Raw genomic sequence first — 24,002 nt, 5'->3', positions numbered from 1 at the left:
TTAGGAAAATCCTAAGGCATTTCATACATATGTAAAGAGCAGTAGGGTAGCCACAGAAAGGGTTGGCCCATTCAAGGATATTGGAGGGAATCTATGTATGGAACCAGAGGAAATGGGAGAGATACTAAATGAATAATTTGCTTCCGTATTCACCAAAGAGATGGTGGATCATTTGGTGGATTCACTTGGTGGATGAGGAGTATAGTCTAGATTGTGTATATATTCTGAGTCTTGTTGTTATTAATAAAGAGGAGGTGTTGGGAATCTTAAGAAAAAAACATTAAAGTAGATAGGGCCTGATATTCTACCCCAGAATACTGAGGGAGGCAAGGGGGGAAATTGCTGGGGCCTTGACAGTATTCTTTATAACTTCATTGGCTAGAGGTGAAGTTCCAGAGGACTGGAGAGTAGCCAATATTGTTCCATTGTTTAAGAAGGACAGCACAGATAATCCAGGAAATTATAGACCGGTGAGCCTTATGTCAGTAGTAGGGAAATAATTGGAAAATATTCTTAGAGACAGGATTTACTCACATTTGGAAACAAATGGATTTATTAGTGATGGACAGCATGGTTTTGTGAAGGGGAGGCCTCACTAATTTGATGGAGTTTTTCGAGGAAGTGACAAAGATGATAGATGAGGGAAGGGCAGTAGATGTTGTTTACATGGTCTTCAGTAAAGCCTTTAACAAGGTACCACATGGTAGACTGGTACAAAAGGTGAAGTCACATGGGATTCGAGGAGAACTGGCAAGTTGGATACAGAACTGATTTGGGCACAGAAAACAGAAGGTATCAGTAGAAGGCTGTTTAGCACAGGGCTAAATCGCTGGCTTTGAAAGCAGACCAAGGCAGGCCATCAGCACGGTTCAATTTCCGTAACAGCCTCCCCGAACAGGCGCCGGAATGTGGCGACTAGGGGCTTTTCATAGTAACTTAATTTGAAGCCTACTTGTGACAATAAGTGATTTTCATTTTCATTTCAGAAGGGTGCTTTTCTGAATGGAATGTCGTGACTAGTAGCGTTCCACAGGGATCAGTCCTGGGACCTTTGTTGCTCGTAGTGTATATAATATGATTTTGGAAGAAAATGTAGCTGGTCTGATTTGTACGTTCGCAGACGACACAAAAATTGGTGGAGTTGCAGATGGTGAAGAGGATTGTCAGAGGTTACAGCAAGATATAAACTGGTTGGATCTTGGACGGAGAAATGGCAGATGGAGTTTAATCCGGACAAGTGCACTTTGGAAGGTCCAATGCATGTAGGAATTACACAATAAATGATAGAACTCTTGCGGGTATTGACAGGCAGAGAGATCTGGGCATGCATCTCCACCAATCACAAAGTGGCAACGTATGCGGAGAAGGTGGTCAAGAAGGCATACGGATGCTGGTCTTCATCGGTCGGGACATTGAATGTTAAAATTGGCAAGTCATGTTGCAGCTGTACAGGACCTCAGTTAGGCCTCATTTGGAGTATTGTGTACAATTCTGGTCGCCACACTATCAGAAGGATGTGGATGCTTTGGAGGGGGTACAGAAGCTATTTACAAGGATGTTGCCTGCTATGGAGGGCATTAGCTAAGATGAGAGGGTAGATAAACACGGTCTGTTCTCACTGGAACGACGGAGGTTGAGAGGCGACCTGATAGAGGTCTACAAGATTGAGTGGCATGGACAGAGTGGATAGTCAGATGCTCTTTCCTAGGATAGGAGAGTCAAGTACTAGGGGACATCGATTTAAAGTGTGTCGGGAAAAGTTTCGAACAGATGTGCGAGGCAAGTTTTTTTTACACAAAGGGTGGTAAATATATGGAACGCGCTGCCTGGGGACGTTGTGGGAGCTGGTACGATAACGGCATTTAAGGGGCATCTTGAGAAATATGTGAATAGGGTGGGAATGGAAGGATACGGACTCTGGAAGTGCATACGGGTTTTAGTTTAGGCAGGTACCATGGTTGGTGCAGGCTTGGAGGGCTGAATGGTCTGTCCCTGTGCTGTATTGTTCTTTAGTCTTTGTTCGAAGCTGTTTTATTTGTATTGTGTGCCAGCAACAAAAGACTTGATTTGGTTGTGTTTTATTTGTACTTTGCACCCAGGGCAGTGTCACCATGTCTGACAACCCCCCCCACTTCAATTATCCCCCAAGTTCTGCTTTTATCCCAACTTTCAAGTGGAAAGGTCAAACGCCAGCTTTATCTCTGTGCTGAATGTGAAGAAAGAAGAAAGAGGTTGAAACCATGGACTAACAGTCTAAGTGAAGTGGGTTGGATTTGGATTTGATTTTCTATCACGTGTACCAAGGTTCAGTGCAAAATATTGTTCCGCGTACAGTCCAGACAAATTATTCCATACATGAAAAAACATGTACATAAATACGCAATGTAAATACATAGACACAGGCATTGGGTGAGCATACGGAGTGTCGTACTACTCAGTCGAGAAGATGTGTGAAGAGATCTGTTCAGTGCATAAGAGGATCATTCAGGAGTCCGGTAACAGTGGGGAAAAAGCTGTTTTTAAACCTTTAATGCATGTTCCCAGACTTTTGTGTCTCCTGCCCGATGTAAAAAGTTGGAAGAGAGAATAATCCGGGTGGAAAGGGTCTTTGATTACCAAGGCCGTGGGAGGTGTAAACAGAGTCAATGGATGGGAGGCGGGGTCGCGTAATGGGCTGGGCTGTGTTCACGACTCTCTGTAGTTTCTTACAATCTTGGGCTGAGCTGCCATATCAGGCTGTGATGCAGCCAGATAGGATGCTTTCTATGGTACAGTGACTCTTACCAATTTTTACAATATGGAATGCCGAAGTGAGTGAATCATTTATTAAAAACTAAACATTACTGTGTCTCCTGTCTCTCATTTTGCAGATATGTTCCATTATTGATCTTGGAAGGAAGATTAATCAGACAGAAAGGGTGAGTATTAAAATTTGTTTTAAAGCTGAAGGAATGGTAGGTGGTATTTATGTCCACAATGTGGGAGTTGCAAGACATTTAAAGAACAGTTCTAAACTCTGCTGCCAGTGTGATCCATTTGGACAATGCTTACAGTTCATATTTCATTTTTTAAAATCATAATTTCTAGCTAATTGAAATGTTACTGTAACATACCAAATTTGTCAGTGATTTGAAGTACAAAAATGTAAGTGATTACAACAGTAGTCATGCTCCAGATAGCACATTAATTGCATGGAATGAACAGCACAGAAATTGACCATTCATAGTTGTGCTGGTGGTGTTCATGCTCCTCACGAGCCTCTTCTTGCCTGCACTTCACTTAACCCTATCAGCGTAACCTTTTCTATGTTTCTGTCTCTTTTATACTTACCTGCCTTCCCCTTAAAATACATCTATGCTATTCGCCTCAATTATAGTTCATATTCTAACCACTTTCAGGGTAAAGACGTTTTGTAGAATCATAGAACCCTATAGTGCAGAAGGAGGCCATTCAGCCCATCGGGTCTGCATCAACCCTTGAGCACCCTACCCAGGCCCACGCTGCCACCCTATCCCAGTAACCCCACCTAACCTTTTGGACAATAAGGGGCAATCCACCTAAACTGCATATCTTTGGATGTTTCTCTTGAATTCCTTATTGGATTCAGTTAAGAGCTTACAATTATGGATTTGGAGTCCTGCTTAAGTGGAAACATCTGTTCATCTATCACACTCCTTCATAGTTTTAAAACCTTTCCGCCTTTTTTTCTAGAAATAGGTCCCCCAGCCTGTTCTGTTCGTCCTTCTAGTTAGAATAACTCTGTTGAATATCAACCTTGTAAATTTTTCATAACCCTTCAGTGCCTCTATATTCTTTTTGCAAATTTGGAGATCCGATATCTGTCTAACTCAGCCTTCAATATATTCAATGACCCAGTCTTCACTGCTGTCTGAAGGAGAATTCCAAAGACTAACAGCCCTCTGAGAGAATAGATTCCTCTTCACCTCTTGTCGTAAATGGGGACCCTTTATTTTTAAACTGTGCCCCTCAGTTCTAGATTTACCCACGAGAAACACCTTCTCAGTATTCACCAATCAAGGCTCCTCGGAATCTTATGTTTCAATAAAACCACCTCTCATTTTTCTAAACTCTGATGAGTCCAACATTTCCCTATAAGTCAACCTCTTCATCCCATGAATTAACCAGGTGAATGTTCTCTAAACTGCCTCCCATGTACGCATATCAAGTAAGGAGACCAGAATTGTGCACAGTACTTTCGATGTAGCCTCACCAACATCTTGTACAGTTGTAGCAAGATTTCCCTACTTTTACTCCAGCCCTCTTGCAAACAAGGCTAATGTTCCATTCACCTTCATAATAACTCGCTGTACCTGCATGCTGACTTTTTGTAATTTATTTAAGAGGACACCCAGATCTCCCTCATTCTGCAGTCTCTCTCCATTTAAATAATATTCAGCTTTACTATACTTCCTGCCAAACTGGACAAATTCACATTTTCCCACGTTGTACTTCATCTTGCCCACTCACTTATCCACATTCATAGAATTTGCAGGGCAGAAGGAGGCCATTCGACCCATCAAGTCTGCACCGGCCCTTGGAAAGAGCACCATACCCAAGCCCACACCACCCTATCCCCATACCCCAGTAACCCCACTTAACCGTTTTGGACATGAAGGGCAATTTTATCATGGCCAATCCACCTAACCTGCACATCTTTGGACTGTGGGAGGAAACTGGAGCACCCAGAGGAAACACACGCAGATACAGGGAGAACGTGCAGACTCCACACAAACAGTGACCCAAGCCAGGAATCGAACCTGGGACCCTGGAGCTGTGAAGCGACAATGTTAACCACTGTGCTACCGAGCCGATTGATACAAAGATTTGCAGAATCTTTATATCTTACTCACATCTTGCTTTCTTACCTACCTTTGTGATGACAACAAATTTGGCTACAATACAGTTAGTTCCTTCATCCAAGTCATTACTATAAATGCTAAATAGTTGAGGCCACAGCACTGATCCCTGTGGCACTAGTTACAGTTTGCAATCCAGAAAATGACCTATTTATGCTGACTTGCTCTTTCCTCCATCAAGCATAGAGGATTGGCTGTTGTTCTATGCAATTTTCACACAACTTTCCTGCTTTTCAGTTCTGTCACTTTAGTGACCCCCAGTGATCTGTTAACATTTTTATAGACTTGTTGACATGTTTTAATGATTTGTGTATCTACATCTCCAGATCCCTTACCTCCTCTACCTCATTTTTATACCAAGGCTACCTTATTCCTACCTGTGTTCCTCGGCATAACTACACCCTCCAATTTGGTGTCATCCACAAAATTTTAAATAGTGCTTGCAATTCTTGAGTCCAAATTGTTTACGTAAATAGTGAATAACAATGGTCTCAGCACCAAACCTTTTGGAAAATCATGCCCTTCACTTATCAATCTAACAGTCCTTAAGATCTATTCAATAGCTATATCCATTCTGTACTTCAAGCTATTAACCTTCTTCATCAATTTGAAACAAATAACAAAGAAAAGTACAGCACAGGAACAGGCCCTTCGGCCATCCAACCCTGTGCCGATCATGGTGTCCTAACTAAAAAAACCTTCTGTCCTAATGTGGTCCATATCCCTCTATTTCCCTCCTATTCATGTATCCATCCAGATGCCTCTTAAATCTTGCTAATATGCCTGCTCCCACCATATCCTCTGACAGTGTATTCCAGGCACCCACCACTCCCTGTGAAAAACGTACCCTGCACATCTCTGTGGCAATGAAAGAGACTCATGGATGGTATGTTGCCTCCTGGATGCCAGGGTCCGTGACGTCTCGGACCGTGTTTTCAGAATCCTTAAGGGGGAGGGGGAGCAGTTAGAAATCGTGGTACACATCGGTACAACAACATAGGTAAGAGAAGGGACGGGGATTTAAAACAGGAATTTAGGGAGCTAAGGTGGAAGTTGAGAGCCAGGACAAACCATGTTGTCATCTCTGGTTTGTTGCCAGTGCCACGTGCTAGCGAGTTGAGGAACAGGGAGAGAGTGCAGATAAACACGTGGCTGCAAGGATGGTGTAGGAGGGAGGGTTTCAATTATGTGGCTAATTGGAGCACATTCTGGGAAAGGTGGGACCTGTACAGACATGTGCACCTGAACCAGAGGGGCACCAATGTCCTGGGAGGGAAATTTGCTACGGCTCTTTCGGGAGGGGGGGGGGGGGGGGTTTAAAATAATTTGTCAGGGGGCTGGGAAAAAGAGCTGTAGTCCAGAAGCCAGTGTTGAGAGTACTGAGGAGGGTATCAAGGTCGCAGGAGTGTACTGGCAGACAGAAAGGTGGGTTGAAGTGTGTCTACTTCAATGCAAGAAGCATCCGGAATAAGGATGGTGAACTTGGAGCGTAGATTGGTACTTGGGACTACGATGTTGTGGCCATTACGGAGGCATTAATGAAAAGTTGGGCTTGTTCAAGGAACAAATACTGCGTGTCCTTGATAGGTATATCCCTGTCAAGTAGGGAGGAAATTGCCATGTGAGGGAACCATGGTTCACAAAAGAGATTGAATGTCTTATCAAGAGGAAAAAGGAAGAGTATGTAAGGATGAGAAAACAAGGTTCAGTTGGGTCGCTTGAGGGTTACAAGTCAGCAAGAAATGAGCTTAAAAAAAAGGGCTTAGGAGAGCTAGGACGGGGCATGAGAAGTCCTTGGCGGGTTGGATCAAGGAAAACCCCAAGGCTTTTTACTCTTATGTGAGAAATAAAAGAATGACCAGGGTGAGGTTAGGGCCGGTCAAGGACAGTAGTGGAACTTGTGCATGGAGTCAGAAGAGATAGGAGCGGCGTTGAATGAATACTTTTCTTCAGTGTTCACCAAGGAGAGGGCTCATGTTTTTGAGGATGAGACTGTGATACAGGCGGGTAAGCTGGAGGAGGTAGCTGTTCTGAGGAAGGATGTATTAGCAATTTTGAAAAACCTGAGGGTCTACAAGTCCCCTGGGCCAGATGGGATATATCCTAGGATTCTTTGGGAGGCAAGGGATGAGATTGCAGAGCCTTTGGCTTTGATCTTTGGGTCCTCACTACCCACGGGGATAGTGCCAGAGGACTGGAGAGTGGCGAGTGTTGTTCCTCTGTTCAAGAAAGGGAATAAGAATGGCCCTGGTAATTATAGGCCAGATAGTCTTACTTCGGTGGTCGGTAAGTTAAAGGAAAAGGTCCTGAAGGATAGAATTTATGACCATTTAGAAAGATGCAGCTTAATCCGGGATAGTCAACACGGATTTGTGAAGGGTAAGTCTTGCCTCACAAATTTGATTGAAATCTTTGAGGAGGTAACTAAGTGTGTAGATGAAGGTAGAGCAGTTGATGCCATAGATGTGGATTTCAGTAAGGCGTTTGATAAGGTCCCCCCATGGTCGGCTCATGAAGAAAGTAAGTAGGTGTGGGATAGAGGGAAATTTGGTCAATTGGATAAGTAACTGGCTATACATAGAAGACAGAGGGGTGGTGGTGGATGGAAAATGTTCAGACTGGAGACCAGTTACCAGCGGTGTACCAGAGGGATCAGTGCTGGGTCCTCTGCTATTTGTGATTTTCATCAATGACTTGGAGGAGGGGGCTGAAGGGTGGATCAGTAAATTTGCTGATGACACCAAGATTGGTGGAGTAGTGGATGAGGTGAAGGGCTGTTGTAGGCTGAAAAGAGACATTGATAGGATGCAGAGCTGGGCCGAAAAATGGTAAATGGAGTTTAACCCTGATAAGTGCGAGGTGATTCATTTTGGTAGAAAAAATTTGAATGCGGATTACAGGGTCAACGGCAGGGTTCTGAGGAATGTGGAGGAACAGAAAGATCTTGGGGTTCATGTCCACCGATCTCTGAAGGTTGCCACTCAAGTGGCATGAAGAAGGCCTATAGTGTGTTAGTGTTTATTAACAGGGGGCTTGAGTTTAAGAGGGTTATGCTGCAACTGTACATGACCCTGGTGAGACCACATTTGGAGTATTGTGTGCCGTTCTGTTCACCTCACTATAGGAAGGATGTGGAAGCATTGGCAAGGGTGCAAAAGAGATTTACCAGGATACTGCCTGGTTTGGAGGATAGGTCTTATGAGGAAAGGTTGAGGGAGCGAGGGCTTTTCTCTTTGGAGCTGAGGAGGATGAGAGGCGACTTAATAGAGGTTTATAAGATGATGAGGGGGACAGATAGTGGACGTTCAGAGACTATTTCCTCGGGTGGATGTAGCTGTTAAGGGGGCACAACTATAAGGTTCAGGGTGGGAGATGTAGGAGGGATGTCCGAGGTCGGTTCTTTACTCGGAGAGTGGTTAGGGTGTGGAATGGACTGCCTGCTGTGATAGTGCAGTCAGATACTTTAGGAACTTTCAAGCGGTTATTGGATAGGCACATGGAGCACACCAGAATGACAGGGAGTAGGATAGCTTGATCTTGGTTTCGGACAAGGCGCGCGGCATAACATCGAGGGCTGAAGGGCCTGTTCTGTGCTGTACTGTTCGATGTTCGAGGTAAACCTTCCACCTCTCATCTTGAAGCTGTGCCCCCTTGTAATTGATACTTCCACCCTTGGAAAAAAGCCTCTGACTCTCCACCCTGTCTTTGCCTCTCATAATTTTGTAGACCTCTATTAGTTTTACTCTCAGCCTCCATCTTTCCAGGGAAAACAATCCTAGTTTTTTCAACCTCTTCTCATGACCAACACCCTCAAGACCAAGCAACATCCTGGTGAACCTTCTTTGCATGCTCTCAAAGCTTCCACGTCCTTCTGATAAAGTGGTGACGAGAATTGCATGCAAAACTCAAAACAGGATCTACTCCCATATGGAAGCATGTGGACCTATTAGTGAGAGGCAGCACGGTTTTGTGATGTTTTGTCATGTCTCACTAACTTGATAGAGTTTTTCGAGGAGGTCACAAAGATGATTGATGCAGGTAGGGTAGTGGATGTTGTCTATATGGACTTCAGTAAGGCCTTTGACAAGGTCCCTCATGGCAGACTGGTACAAATGGTGAAGTCACACAGGATCAGATATGAGCTGGCAATATGGATACAGAAGTGGCTCAATCATAGAAGGCAGAGAGTAGCAATGGAAGGGTGCTTTTCTGATTGGAGGGCTATAATTTGTGGTGTTCCGCAGGGATTAGTGCTGGGACCATTGCTGTTCGTAGTATATAAATGGTCTGATTAGTAAATTTGCGGACGACTCAAAAGGTGATGGAATTGCAGACAGCGATGAGGACTGTCAGAGGATACAGCAGGATTTAGATCATTTGTGGACTTGGGTGGAGAGATGGCAGATGGAGTTTAATCCAGACAAATGTGAGGTAATGCATTTTGCAAGGTCTGATACAGGCAGGGAATATACAGTGAATGGTAGAACCCTCAAGAGTATTGAAAGTCAGAGAGATCAGAGAGTACAGGTCCACAGGTCACTGAAAGGGGCAACACAGATGGAGAAGGTAGTCAAGAAGGCATACGGCTTGCTTGCCTTCATTGGCCGAGGCATGGAGTATAAAAGTTGGCAAGTCACGTTGCAGCTGTATGGAACCTTAGGCCACACTTGGAATATAGTGTTCAATACTGGTCGCCACACTACCAGAAGGACGTGGAGGCTTTAGAGAGGGTGCAGAAGAGATTTACCAGGATGTTGCCTGGTATGGAGGGCATTAGCTATGAGGACCGGTTGAATAAACTCGGTTTGTTTTCCCTGGAACAAAGGAGGTTGAGGGCGACCTGATAGAGGTCGACAAATTTATGAGGGGCATAGACAGAGTGGATAGTCAGAGACTTTTTCCCTAAGGTAGAGGGGTTAATTACAAGGGGGCATAGGTTTAAAGAGTGGGGGCAATGTTTAGAGGAGAGGTATGAGGCAAGCTTTTTACACAGAGGGTAGCGGGTGCCTGGAACTCGCTGAAGGAGGAGGTGGTGGAAGCAGGGGCGATAGTGACGTTTAAGGGGCATCTTGACAAATACGTGAATAGGATGGGAATAGAGGGATATGGACCCCGGAAGTGTAGAAGGTTTTAGTTTAGATGGACAGCATGGTCGGCGCAGGCTTGGAGGACCGAAGGCCTCTTCCTGTGCTGTACTTTGTTCTTTGTTCATTGATCTCTATGGAAAACCACTAGCTTCAGATCTCCATTTTGAAGAACACCCTTCCAGCGCTACTCTCTGTCGTCTATAACCAAGCCAGTTCTGTATCTATCTAGTTAGCCCATCCCGAATCCCATGTGATTTTAGTTTTTGTACCAGTCTGCCATGTTGGACTTTGTCAAACGCCTTTCTAAAGTCCATATAAACTACATCCCAGCCCTTCCCTCATCAAATTTCTTTGTCACCTTTTCAAAAAAACTCAATCAAGTTGGTGAGACATGACTTTCACCCTACAAAACCATGCTGCATGTCACTAACTAGTCCATTTTCCTCCAATTATGCATATATCCTATCCCTCAGTATTTTTTCCAAAAGCGTGCCCACCACCAATGTCAGGCTCACCGGCCTATAATTTGCTGGATTATCCCTATTTCCTTTCTTAAACAAGGGAACAACATTGGCTATTCTCCAGTCCTCTGGAACCTCACCTGTGGGCAAAGAGGATGTGAAGATATCTGTTAAGGCCGCAGCTATTTACTCTCTTGCCTCCCACGGTAACCTGGGATAGATCAGAGCCGGCCTCTGGTTCTTGTCTACATTAATGCAATTTAGGATACTCAATACTTCCTCCTTTGATATATTGACGTTCTGAAGAACGTTCAGACACCTATCCCTGACCTCAACATCCGTCATGTCCTTCTCCTTCGTGAATACCGAGACAAACTATTCATTAAGGATTTCCCCACTTCCTATCATTCCACGCATAACTTCCCTTCATTGTCCTTGAGTGGACCTACTCTTATCTTGCTCCTAATATATGCATAGAAAGCCTTGGAATTCTTCTTGACCATGTTTGTGAAAGACATTTCCTGGCCCCTTTTAGCCCTCCTAATTCCATATTCCTTCCTACTTTCACTGTATACCTCAAGGACTAAGTCAGTTTTTAAGATGCTTAGACCTATCGTATTTTTCCTTTTGACTCAGCTTACAATTTTCCTTGTCATCCATGGTTCCCGAATCCTGCCATTTCTATCCTTCATTTTTGCACGGACATGCCTGTCCTCCACTTCAATCAACTGGACTTTAAAAGCCTCCCAGATGTGGATTTGCCTTCAAATAGCCGCTCCCAAACCACATTCCCCAGTTACTGTCTAATTTGGATGTAATTGGCCCTCGCCCAATTAAGCACCCTAACCCCAGGCCACTCTTGTCCTTATCCATAACTACTCAAAATCTTGTGGAATTATGGTTACTAAGCCCAAAATGCTCCCCCACTGAAACATCAATCACCTGGCCTGGCTCATTCCCCAATACCAAGCCTAGTATGGCCCCCTCCCTGGTTGGATTGTCAACATACTGTATCAAATAGCCCTCATGGACACATCTAACAAATTGCTCTCCATCTGAGCAAAGGGATTCCCAGTAAATATGGGAGAAGTTAGAAGTCACCCAGCACAACTACCCTGCTTTTTCACATCTTTTCAGTATCTGACTACACAACTGCTCCTCTGGGCTGTTGGGAGGTCTATTGTACATTCCAAACATTGTGATTTCACCCTTCTTATTCCTGAGCTCCCCCCATAATGCCTCACTACAAGATCCTTCCAATGTGTCCTCCCTCAACACAGCTGTGATCTACTCCCTAATCAGCAATGCAACTCCCCCACCTCTTTTATTTCCCCTCTGTCCCATCTAAAACAACAATATCCCTGAGCATTAAGCTGCCAGTCCTGTCCCTCCTTTAACCATGTCTCCGTAATTGCAATTACATCACAGTTCCATGCAGTAATCCAGACTCTCGGTCTATTTTACCTGTTCTATTTCTTGCATTGAAGCAAACTCACTCCAGACCTACAGTCCCACTGAGCCCTGTGGCTTTCCTCTGCCTCCTCTTACTCTGCGCCATGTTTATCTCAGTCTCATTTTTTCCACCAGTCTCTACACTTGCCAGTTATTCCGGTTCCCACCCCCCTACCACACTCATTTAAACCCTCCCTAACAGCACTGGCAAAGTGCCCAGTATTGGTGCCCCTCCAGGGTGTTTACTAGGTGATTTCAAAGCACTTTAGAAAATCTCAGGGTGTAACATCTACTACATTATCCTATCCAGTCTATCTGTTTTTGTTTCAAAGAATTCAGTAAGGTTGGTCAAGGATGACTTATCTTTTGGAATTTGTCCTAACTGCTCTTGTTATGAATTTAGATGTTTTACTTTTACAACTTTGAGTAAAAAGCTCTATCTGTTCTACCACTGATGCTAACTAATCTGTAGTTCTTGGACTTGTTTAATCTCCTGTTTTAACTGTTGGAATAACATCGGCACAACATCGAGGGCCGAAGGGCCTGTTCTGTGCTGTACTGTTCTATCTATAACATTACCTTTCCGGCTGATGTCCTGAAAGCTGAACAACCAGTGCAGTTTAAATCATCACCCAGAATAGACTAGTGCTGTAAGCAGCTGGATCACAGTATTTGAAAAGAATCTGTTTAATTATCGAAGGAATTCTGTACGTTTCAGGATCCAGAAGCTTTAGCCGCACTCATGAAGTCAATAAAACTCAGTGCTGACGGAAAGTTCCTTTTGCTAAGACAACAGATGGACAAAGAGGAAGCTGAAGAGTGTTTAGAATCTGAAGCATAGAGACCGAGTGTTGGGGCAGTCACAGCAAAAACCATTTGCTGTCTCCAACAGTTTCTTGATTTCCACTTCAGTCTTTTCATATGTAAATTTCTTTGTTGAATATTCGACCAATGAAGAGATGGGTGAATTTTGTGTTGGATGAAGGATGTCTTTCTGTCGGGGAATGAAGAATCAGTATTCATTATTATACTAGTAATTTAGGGCTGGTTTACACAATCAAATTAATGAGTATAAAACCTGTCAATCACTCAAACTGACGTATTAATAACTTTGTTTTAAACTGACATTCACTTAAAAGATCCAAGTGCCTATACTTTTAAAGCTTCTTCACAAGACAATACTTTTGTATTGGCAAGACAATTGGCATCTTCCATGACTTCAGGGTGTCAAAGTGCTTTACAGCCAATGTACAAAAAGAAGTATATGTACTGCAAAGTTACCAACAGGCACATAAAGTCACTTCTGTTGTAGTATAATGAGCTGAGTTTTGCCTTTAAGTATTACCACACGATATTATCAAAGATGCACTTCACCTTATTGAAGTTGAGTGTGTGAAGGAGTGCTGATGTGGTGCAGACAAAGCTTGTTCCTGGTAAAGCTGGAAGAGTGCCATGTAGTATTAACATGTTCAGTTTCCAATCTAATATATTTTTGGATTCCCACATGGACATCATTTGTTAGACATATTCCTCCTGAATTTTACATGATAGCAAGTTCTCTTTTCTTGGGAAGTTATTCTTGCATCTCCCTCCTTTCTTCCTCTTCTTGCAACCAGTCTACACCATCACTCTCCCACTATTTCCTATTTCCCCATTATTTTGCTGAAACAATGGAAAGGCATGAATTATTTTCCACCCAAAATCTTTTGAGTGTTTCTCGTCCTTACTGCCTCAGTTACATAGATTTCGTCCAGCTACAATTTACCAGATAGACTGCAGGAATCCAAGGTGGTTCCCACCATTTTCTCAAGGGCATTTGGGTATGGGCAATAAATGCTGGTCTAGCCAGTAGTGTCATATCCCAAGAACAAATTTTAAAAATAGAGATACCCCAGGGTGAATAGTTAGAATGTGATGTAAAGACTGCAGTACATCTGAGAGGAAAGCCTGAACGCAATACCAGTGTGAAGGTTGCTGCTTCCTTAATCGCAGTTCATTCCACAATAGGAAACTTCTTGGCTGTAAGGCCTGCTGTAAATTGAATACTGTCATTATCCGGCAAGACAGTTAATCCAGACTAGGTATCTGCAGTTTAGCATATCAACATTTGACTGCTGGTTCTAGCTCCTGTGGGCATTGATCAGTTCCCAAATACCATTGCTTAATAACAAGCCTCCAATGGCAGGGAAAGTTACCATCATTATCAAGCAGCCTGTGCTCTTCAGAAGTGAAAATTCACAAAGTTTTTTGACCGTAGAGCTGATCTTGCTAGACAGAACTGGTTATTAATCAAAGCAGTAAAATTTGGCATTCCATCCAAATTGACAAAAGCAAGGTTCATAGAATCTCAGAAATTGCAGCACAAAGTTCAGCCCATTGTACCAATGCCTTTTCTGTGCGTTGAGCAAAGAAGAACAAAGAAAATTACAGCACAGGAACAGGCCCTTTGGCCCCCCAGCCTGCACCGATCCAGATTCTTTATCTAAACTTGTCGCCTATTTTCCAAGGATCTACTTCCTTCTGTTCCCCGCCCGTTCATATATCTGTCCAGATGCATCTTAAATGATGCTATCGTGCCCGCCTCTACCACCTCTGCTGGCAAAGCGTTCCAGGCACCCACCACCCTCTGCGTAAAAAAAATTTCCACGCACATCTCCCTTAAACTTTCCCCCTCTCACCTTGAAATCGTGACCCCTTGTAACTGACACCCCCACTCTTGGAAAAAGCTTGTTGCTATCCACCGTGTCCATACCTCTGATAATTTTGTAGACCTCAATCAGGTCCCCCCTCAACCTCTGTCTTTCCAACGAAAACAATCCTAATCTACTCAACCTTTCTTCATAGCTAGCACCCTCCATACCAGGCAACATCCTGGTGAACCTCCTCTGCACCCTCTCTAAAGCATCCACATCCTTCTGGTAATGTGGTGACCAGAACTGCATGCAGTATTCCAAATGTGGCCTAACCAAAGTCCTATACAACTGTAACATGACCTGCCGACTCTTGTACTCAATACCCCGTCCGATGAAGGCAAGCATGCTGTATGACTTCTTGACCACTCAATCGACCTGCGTTGCCACCTTCAGGGTACAATGGACCTGAACTCCCAGATCTCTCTGTACATCAATTTTCCCCATGACTCTTCCATTAACCATATCGTCCACTCTTGAATTAGATCTTCCAAAATGCATCACCTTGCATTTGCCTGGATTGAACTCCATCTGCCATTTCTCTGCCCAACTCTCCAATCTATCTATATTTTGCTGCATTCTCTGACCTCACTATCTGCAACTCCACCAATCTTAGTATCATCTGCAAACCTGCTAATGAGACCACCTATACCTACGTCCAGATCACAAACAACAGTGGTCTGAGCACGGATCCATGTGGAACACCACTAGTCACCTTTCTCCATTTTGAGACACTCCCTTCCACCACTATTCTCTGTCTTCTGTTGCCCAGCCAGTTATTTATTCATCTAGCCCTGAACCCCATGCGACTTCACTTTTTCCATCAACCTGCCATGGGAAACTTTATCAAACGCCTTACTGAAGTCCATGTATATGACATCTACAGCCCTTCCCTCATCAATTAACTTTGTCACTTCCTCAAAGAATTCTATTAGGTTTGTAAGACATGACCTTCTCTGCACAAAACCATGCTGCCTGTCACTGATAAGTCTATTTTCGTCCAAATGTGAATAGATCCTATCCCTCAGTACCTTCTCCAACAGTTTGCCGACCACTGACGTCAAGCTCACAGGTCTATAATTCCTTGGATAATCCCTGCTACCCTTCTTAAACAAAGGGACAACATTAGCAATTATCCAGTCCTCCGGGACATCACCCGTGCTCAACGATGCTGCAAAGATATCTGTTAAGGCCCAGCTATTTTGTCCCTCGCTTCCCTCAGTAACCTGGGATAGATTCCATCCGGACCTGGGGACTTGTCCACCTTAATGCCTTTTAGAATACCCAAAACTTCCCCCTTCCTTATGCCGACTTGACCTAGAGTATTTAAACATCCATCCCTAGCCTCAACATCTGTCATGTCCCTCTCCTTGGTGAATACCGATGCAAAGTACTCATTAAGAATCTCACCCATTTCCTCTGACTCCATGCATAAATTCCCTCTTTTGTCTTTGAGTGGACCAATCCTTTCTCTAGTTACCCTCTTGCTCCTTATATATGAATAAAAGGCTTTAGATTTTCCTTAACCCTGTTAGCCAAAGATATTTCATGACCCCTTTTAGTCCTTTTTATTGCGCAGTCCAGGCCTTTCTCATTTCCATTCAATACTTGGCCAATTCCATCTTAAATATTGCAGTCCTTGCCATTGTGCACCTTTTTAGGCAATATTCCTTTTTAAAATAACTCAAGACAAAGTTCCTTGAATTTCCTCTGCTGTTCTCACCAATTCACCGAGATATCCATCTTTGTTATTATATATTTTTTCTTGTTCTGCATTGAACTGCATCTACCCATTTCACTATAATTCAAAATAGAAAAAGAGAACTTTTTTTCCTACATCTAAGCCATTTGTAGAAAGGTTGCGAGAGATCTGAGCAAAGATCCTTGGGGCTTCCCACTACCCACATTCCACCTTTCCCAAAGAAATCCAATTCTCTTTCTGTTCCTGAGCCATCCAAACCTCTAATACCACATCTTTAACAAGTCCCTAATGCAGCACCAAATTAATTCCCTGAAAACCTATCTGTACATCAACTTTTATTCTTCCAAAATCTGTAAAACACAAACTACCCATGAACTTCATGGGTTCATTTTGAACCCATAATAAAGGATGAAATTAAAGGTTGCCCCCAAGTAAAGATCCTTTGCTTTTCTGGCATCTCCCTCCCCGTTTTTTCCAAAGCCTTTGGTGCAATTCAAAATTCCATTGGGACTTTTTGGTTAATGCCATTGTGTTCTCCTCAATTGCCCTCTGCCTGGGGGTGCATCCCTTCAGGTTTTGGTAACTTTTTTATTCCTTTAGTTCCATTATTTTTTTAATTAAATTTCATTTTCAATCTATCTCAATTTTTAAATTACCTGGTCCTTGAATTGCTCTATGGCCTTGTCCCCACCTGTCATCGCTCTACCACCAGTCCAAAAATCCTCTGAGAACATGGGTTCTAATATTCCCAATTTCATTCCCTCCCCCCATTGGTGACTGTGCCTCCAATACCCTCCCTAAAAGTGATCTTTTACCTGTCCCAAAATCGCATTATGGCTCTGTATCAAATTCAGTCTGTGATGGACACTTTAAAAGGTGTTATAAAGAAAGTTGTAATACTGAACTTCTTCACTGCCCCGTCCTGTGTTAAAGCACTGCAGCATTCCTGCCATTACCCTAGTCTGGACTTCAAGGTAATGAGATATTGGTGAGAGTTTTTCACACATCTCTGCTTCCTATTTTATGTATAGAGGGAAGAAAGATCACTCAGGTAGATGTAATGGACCCTGTAACACTATTCAAATATATAAGAGTTTTTATTCTGGTGTCTTGATCTTCACCATGTTGTAATTAATGAATCACATTGCTGTTTGTGAGGGCCTGTTGGGCACATTGTTATAATAGTGACTACAGTTCAAAATTGCACTTCATTGGCTGTAAAGTGCTTTTGGACATTCTGATGCAATGAAAGGTACCAAACACATATTAAATTCATTCTTTACGTTACAATATACACACATAGATGCTACTGTTATGGTAAGGACAGATTTTCCCGAACATTTCCATCAATGCTTGTTCACAAGATCTATAAAAAGATTTAATCAGCATTACTACCTACTTTTAAGGTTCTACTACATGTGGCACCCAAGTGAGTGGGAGAATTGCTATTGTCTAGTTATATTAATTTTCTATTCAAATTCTATCCTCTTGGCCAGGATTGCGATTATAGTTTGTAAAATCTCCTCAGCCACCATACTCCATGTCTGTCATGAAGGCAACACAATGTCCTTAATTATTTGTTACCTAGTTTAGTTGATTAAATCTCTGGGTTATGCCACCTGAGACTTTTGCCATTCTTTATTATGTAAATGTTATCCCTCCAAAGTCATTTGTTTTTAAAAATCAATATTTCTCGCAGCAACAAATAAAGTAGGACTGAAGGCAGAGGAGAGGCTCCAAACTCCACCCCTCCCCAGCTGACGCTACAATTGAACTTGTATGGCATTAAAAACTATAACTAGAATTTGTAGCTCTTGTTCATCTCGATTTGATGGTTAACCAAGTAGTTATATAGACACATAGCATATTCTATTTACAATTTATGTTACCAGTGATGCGAAGGGTTACCAAATAATGCTGCATACTTTATTTTTATAAATCTACTTGGTAATCTGCTGGGAGGTTAAAGGGGCCTGAACTGTTGTTGCATATTATAAAATGAGGGAGATAAGTTCTACACATTCTTGTTATTTGCTGTTTGTGGTTACCATAAAACATTAAACATCTTCTTGCAAAGAAACTGTGACACTTAAATTAAAAAGAGGTGTGTGAGTGGGTGAGGAAGATCATCCCAGGGTATGTAGAGATTAATGATACGGGGGAGATGTTAGCAGGTGCAGTCTGGGAGGTACTGAAGATAGTGGTCAGTGGGAAGTTTATTTTGATTCGGTTACATAGGGAGGAGGCAAAGCAGGAGGAGATAGAAATGCAAGTGGAAGAAATCCTACAGGTTGACAGGAGATATGCAGAGGCTCCGGAGGAAGGGCTGCGAAAGGAATGCCAGAGGTTGCAAATGGAATTTGGGCTGTTATCCACAGGTAAGGCAGTAGGGCAGCTGAAAAGGGTGAGAGGGGCGGTATATGAGCATGGGGAGAAAGTGAGCAGGATGTTAGCACATCAGTTGAGGAAACAAAAGGCGGCAAGAGGGATTTGGAAAGTGAAGGACATGGGTTGGAATACTGTCTTGGACCCAGCGGGGGCGAACGGGGTATTTAAGGAGTTTTATAGCAAATTGTATGAGTCAAAACTAATGTGGCAGAGGAATGGCAACAGGAAGTCGGAGGGAAGTAAAACGAGGCCAGAAGCAAAAAGCAGTGAGGGGGAATGTGTAAGGCAGAGAAGCCATAGTCAAAATCAAAAGGGCCACAGTACAGGGTACGGTGACTGAGGAGAGTGTGAAAAGGGAGGTGGCCAATGCAGGATTGAGGGTGTTGTGCCTAAATGCGGGCAGTATACGAAACAAGGTAAATGAGCTTGTTGCGCGCATTGAAATTGGCCGGTACGATGTTGTGGGCCTCACAGAGATGTGGCTGCAAAGGATCAGGGCTGGGATCTAAATATCCAAGGATTATCGAAAGGACAGGCAGATGGGCAAAGGGGGCGGGGCTGCATTGTTAGTAAGGAATGAAGTTAAATAGATAGCAAGGAGCGATATAGGATCAGAAGGCATAGAATCTCTGTGGGTAGAGTTGAGGAATCGCAAAGGTAAAAAGACCCTGATGGGAGTTATGTACAGGCCCCCTAGCAGTAGTCAGGATGTGGGGCAGAAAATAAATCAAGAGATAGAAAATGCATGTAAAAAAGGCAATATTATAATAATCATGGGGGACTTCAATATGCAGGTGGACTGGGAAAATCAGGTTGGTAGTGGATCCCAAGAAATGGAATTTGTAGAATGTCTAAGAGATGTTTTTTTTTGGAGCAGCTTGTGACAGAGCCTACTGGGGAACAGGCAATTCTGGATTTGGTGATGTGGAATCATAGATAGAATTTACAGTGCAGAAGAAGGCCATTCGGCCCATCGAGTCTGCACCGGCTCTTGGAAAGAGCACCCTTCCCTCCACCCAAGGTCAACACCTCCATCCTATCCCCATAACTCAGTAACCCCACCCAACACTAACGGCAATTTTGGACACTAAGGGCAATTTATCATGGCCAATCCACCTAACCCGCACATCTTTGGACTGTGGGAGGAAACCGGAGCACCCGGAGGAAACCCACGCACACACGGGGAGGATGTGCAGACTCCGCACAGACAGTGACACAAGCCGGAATCGAACCTGGGACCCTGGAGCTGTGAAGCGATTGTGCTATCCACAAAGCTACCGTGCTGCCCTGAGCGAAGGTGGCTAATGTAACACCACTGTTTAAGAAAGGAGGGAGGCAGAAGACAGGAAATTGTAGGCCAGTTAGCTTGACTTCGGTCATTGGAATGAGGCAGACTTGATTAGGGAACTTAAGGTGAAGGAACCCTTAGGGAGCAGTGACCACAATATGATAGAATTTACCCTGCAGTTTGAGAGGGAGAAGCTGCAATCTGATTTAACAGTATTACAATTAAATAAGGTTAACTACAAAGACATGAGGGCGGAGCTGGCCAGAGTTGATTGGAAAAGGATCCTAGCAGGGAAGACAGTGGAACAGCAATGGCAGGGGATTTTGGGGGTTATACGGGAGGCACAACAGAAATTCATCCCAAGGAGGAGGAAACAAGCTAAGGGGAAGACAAAGCATCCATGGCTGACGAGGGATGTCAAGGATAGCAGAAAGGCTAAAGAAAAAGCATACAGAGTGGCGAGAATTAGTGGGAAACCAGAGAATTGGGAAGCCTTTAAAAGCGAGCAGAGGACAACTAAAAAAGCAATAAGGGGGGAGAAGGTGAAGTACGAGTGCAAGCTAGCTAGTAATATACAGGAAGATAGGAAGATATTTTTTCAATATATAAAAGGGAAGAGAGGCAAAAGTAGACATTGGATCACTGGAAAATGTGGCTGGAGAAGTAATAATAGTAAACAAAGAAATGGCAGACGAATTGAATAGTTACTTTGCATCAGTCTTCATGGTGGAAGACATCAGTTGGATGCCAGAGCTCCAGGAGAACCAGGGGGCAGAGGTGAGTGCAGTGACCATTACTAAGTTCTGGGGAAACTGAAAGGTCTGAAGGTGGATAAGCCACCTGCACCGGATGGACTACACCCCAGGGTCCTAAAAGAGATAGCTGAGGAAATTGTGGAGGCATTAGTGATGACCTTTTAGGAATCACTGGAGGCAGGAAGGGTCCCAGAGGACTGGAAGGTGGCTAATGTAACACCACTGTTTAAGAAAGGAGGGAGGCAGAAGACAGGAAATTGTAGGCCAGTTAGCTTGACTTCGGTCATTGGTAAGATTTTAGATTCTGTAATTAAAGATGAGATTGTGCAGCATTTGGAAGTGCATGGTAAAATAGGACTGAGTCAGCACGGATTAGTCAAAAGGAAGTCTTTTAAATAAGTTAAGAGCTCATGGTGTTCAGGGTAAGCATGGAAAGAGGATTGGCTGACTGGCAGAAGGCAGAGAGTTGGGGATAAAGGGGTCTTTTTCAAGATGGCCGCCGTGACTAGTGGTGTGCCTCAGGGGTCTGTACTGGGACGACAACTTCTTACAATGTCCATTAATGATCTGGAAGAAGGTACTGAAGGCACTGTTGCTAAGTTTGCAGATGATACAAAGATCTGTCGAGGAACAGGTAGTATTGAGGAAGCAAGTGGGCTGCAGAAGGACTTAGATAAGCTAGGAGATTGGGCAGTGAAGTGGCAAATGAAATACAATGTGGAAAAGTGTGAGGTTATGCACTTTGGAAGGAGGAATTTGGGCATAGACTATTTTCTAAATGGGGAAATGCTTAGGAAATCAGAAGCACACTGAGTGTCTTTAAGACAGAGATAGATAGTTTCTTGATTTAATAAAGGGATCAGGGGTTATTGGGAGAAAGCAGGAGAATGGGGATGAGAAAATATCAGCCATGATTGATTGTCGGAGCAGACATGATGGGCCTAGTGGCCTATTTCTGCTCTTATGTTTTATGGTCTTATGGAACCCCCAGCTGGAGAAGAAGGGATGAGGAGGGTTGGAATTCCCGAAGGTGGATGAGGAGCTGGTGGAGGGCCTGGGGGCCCCAATTGGGCTTGTATAAGTACCAGAGGGGCTGGAGGCAATGCAAGGGGCCTCACGGTAGCATGGTGGTTAGCTTCACAGCTCCAGGGTCCCAGGTTCGATTCCCGGCTGGGTCACTGTCTGTGTGGAGTCTGCACGCCCTCCCCGTGTGTGCGTGGGTTTCCTCCGGGTGCTCCGGTTTCCTCCCACAGTCCAAAGATGTGCGGGTTAGGTGGATTGGCCATGCTAAATTGCCCGTAGTGTAAGGTTAATGAGGGGATTGTTGGGTTACGGGTATACAGGTTACGTGGGTTTAAGTAGGGTGATCATTGCTCTGCACAACATCGAGGGCCGATGTTGTTTATACTGTTCTATAAACAATCAATCGGGCACCACAGTAGCATAGTGGTTAGCACTATGGCTTCACAGCGCCAGGGACCCAGGTTCGATTCTCACTTTGGTCACTGTGTAGAGTTTGCACGTTCTCCCCATGTCTGTGGGTTTCCTCCGGGTGCTCCGGTTTCCTCCCACAGTCCAAAGATGTGCAGGTTAGGTGGATTGGCCATATTAAATTGCTCTTAGGTTAGAAGGGGTAGCTGGTTTACAGGGATAGAGTGGAGATGTGGACTTAAGTAGAGTGCTCTTTCCAAGAGCCGGTGCAGACTCGATGGGCCGAATGGTCTCCTGCACTGTAAATTCTGTGAAATCTATGACCAGACGCGTACCCGGTGGAATTTTACAAGAAGTTCTCGGGGGTGTTGGGACCACTGTTGGTAAGGGCCTTCAATGAAGCAAAGGAGTTGGGTGTGCTCCCCCCAATGTTGTCGCAGGCGCGATCTCCCTCATCTTAAAACGGGATAAGGACCTGAAAAACTATGGATGCCATACTACTGGCGAAGATCCTGGAGGAGGTCAATTAATGAAATTGTGACGAGCATCCTCGTCGTGCACCAGGCTCAGCCTAATACAGTTTAAGGTGGTCCACAGGGCACATGACTGTGGTCCGGAGGAGCAGGTTCTTTGACGAGGTGGAGGATAGGTGTGGGTGCTGTGCGGAGGGGGGGGGGACCTGTGAACCATGTCCATATGTTTTGGGCATGTCCGAGGCAGAGGGGTTTCAGGCAGAGTTTTGCGGACGTCGTGTCAGATGTCTTAAAAGTGAGAGTGGTTCCCAAGTCCCGAGGTGGTGATCTTTGGTGTGTCGGAAGACCCGGGAGCCCAGGGGGTGAGAGAGGCCGACGTCCTGGCCTTTGCTTCCCTCGTGGCCTGGAGACTGATTTAAAAAAATAATAATTTAGAGTACTCAATTCATTTTTTTCCAATTAAGGGGCAATTTAACGTGGACAATCGACCTAACCTGCACATATTTGGGTTTTGGGGCGAAAGTAGTTACTTCACAATCATTACGGCACATGATCCTCGTGCAGATTCACGAAGGACACTTGGGGATTGAGAAGAGCAAGAGACGGGCCAGCGAATCGGTTTATGGGCCAGGGATCAATCAAGACACTCAACGAACAGTGGAACACTGTGAAACAAGATTTCAGAATCATCAACTCAAGCAACCCAGGACAGAAAGTAAGTTAGTAAAAATTCTTAGAACCAGGTTAAAGTCCATCAGGTTTGTTTGGAATCACAGGTTCCTCATTAGGTAGTGAGTGAAAGTGAGTTAGTCGGTATGGCAGTGGGTGGAGGCAGCCTCATGTAAGCACACGAGTTTGGGGACATTTTTTTTAATAAACATTTTATTGAGGCATTTTTGGTATATGAACAACAAAATAGACAAGATACATGAAACCATAAACATAATTATGGCAGGTGATTATTAAAAGCCTCTCGTACAGATCCCACCCTTATTAACCCCCTACTCTAATCTAAATACCCACCCCCCCTCCCCCCACCCCTGTCTGCTGATGATTAATTTCCCGCAAAGAAGGCGACGAACAGTTTCCACCTCCAGGTGAACCCTTACAGTGACCCTCTCAAGGCGAACATGATTTTCTCCAAACAGAGAAAGCTAGCCATGTCCGATAGCCAGGTCTCCGACTTCGGGGGCTTTGAATCCCTCCATGCTAATAGTATCCATCTCCGGGCTACCAGGGAAGCAAAGGCCAGAATGTCTGCCTCTTTCTCCTGGATTCCCTGGTCTTCCGACACCCCAAAAAACGCCACCTCTGGACTCAGCGCCACTCTTGTTTTTAAAACCTTGGACATGATGTCCGCAAACCCCTGCCAAAATTCCCTAAGCTTTGGACATATCC

At 44.1% G+C, this 24,002-nt stretch overlaps 1 protein-coding gene across 1 annotated transcript in view; it reads left to right on the top strand.

Annotated features, from left to right (window-relative positions):
- Nucleotides 1-13,194, top strand: part of appl2 (adaptor protein, phosphotyrosine interaction, PH domain and leucine zipper containing 2) — a 170,492-nt gene extending 157,298 nt beyond the window's left edge. The window contains exons 19-20 of the mRNA XM_038810881.1: nucleotides 2,871-2,918; nucleotides 12,596-13,194. Coding sequence (XP_038666809.1) covers nucleotides 2,871-2,918; nucleotides 12,596-12,718 — 171 coding nt within the window. The 3' untranslated portion in view covers nucleotides 12,719-13,194. The remainder of the gene's footprint in view (nucleotides 1-2,870; nucleotides 2,919-12,595) is intronic.
- Nucleotides 13,195-24,002: the final 10,808 nt, after the last annotated feature.

This window comes from Scyliorhinus canicula, chromosome 11, assembly GCF_902713615.1.
Source record: "Scyliorhinus canicula chromosome 11, sScyCan1.1, whole genome shotgun sequence".
In the NCBI taxonomy this organism is placed as follows: Eukaryota; Metazoa; Chordata; class Chondrichthyes; order Carcharhiniformes; family Scyliorhinidae; genus Scyliorhinus; species Scyliorhinus canicula.
The sequence above is the reverse complement of the archived record's forward strand: the minus strand, read 5'-3'. Positions and strand labels throughout refer to the sequence as shown.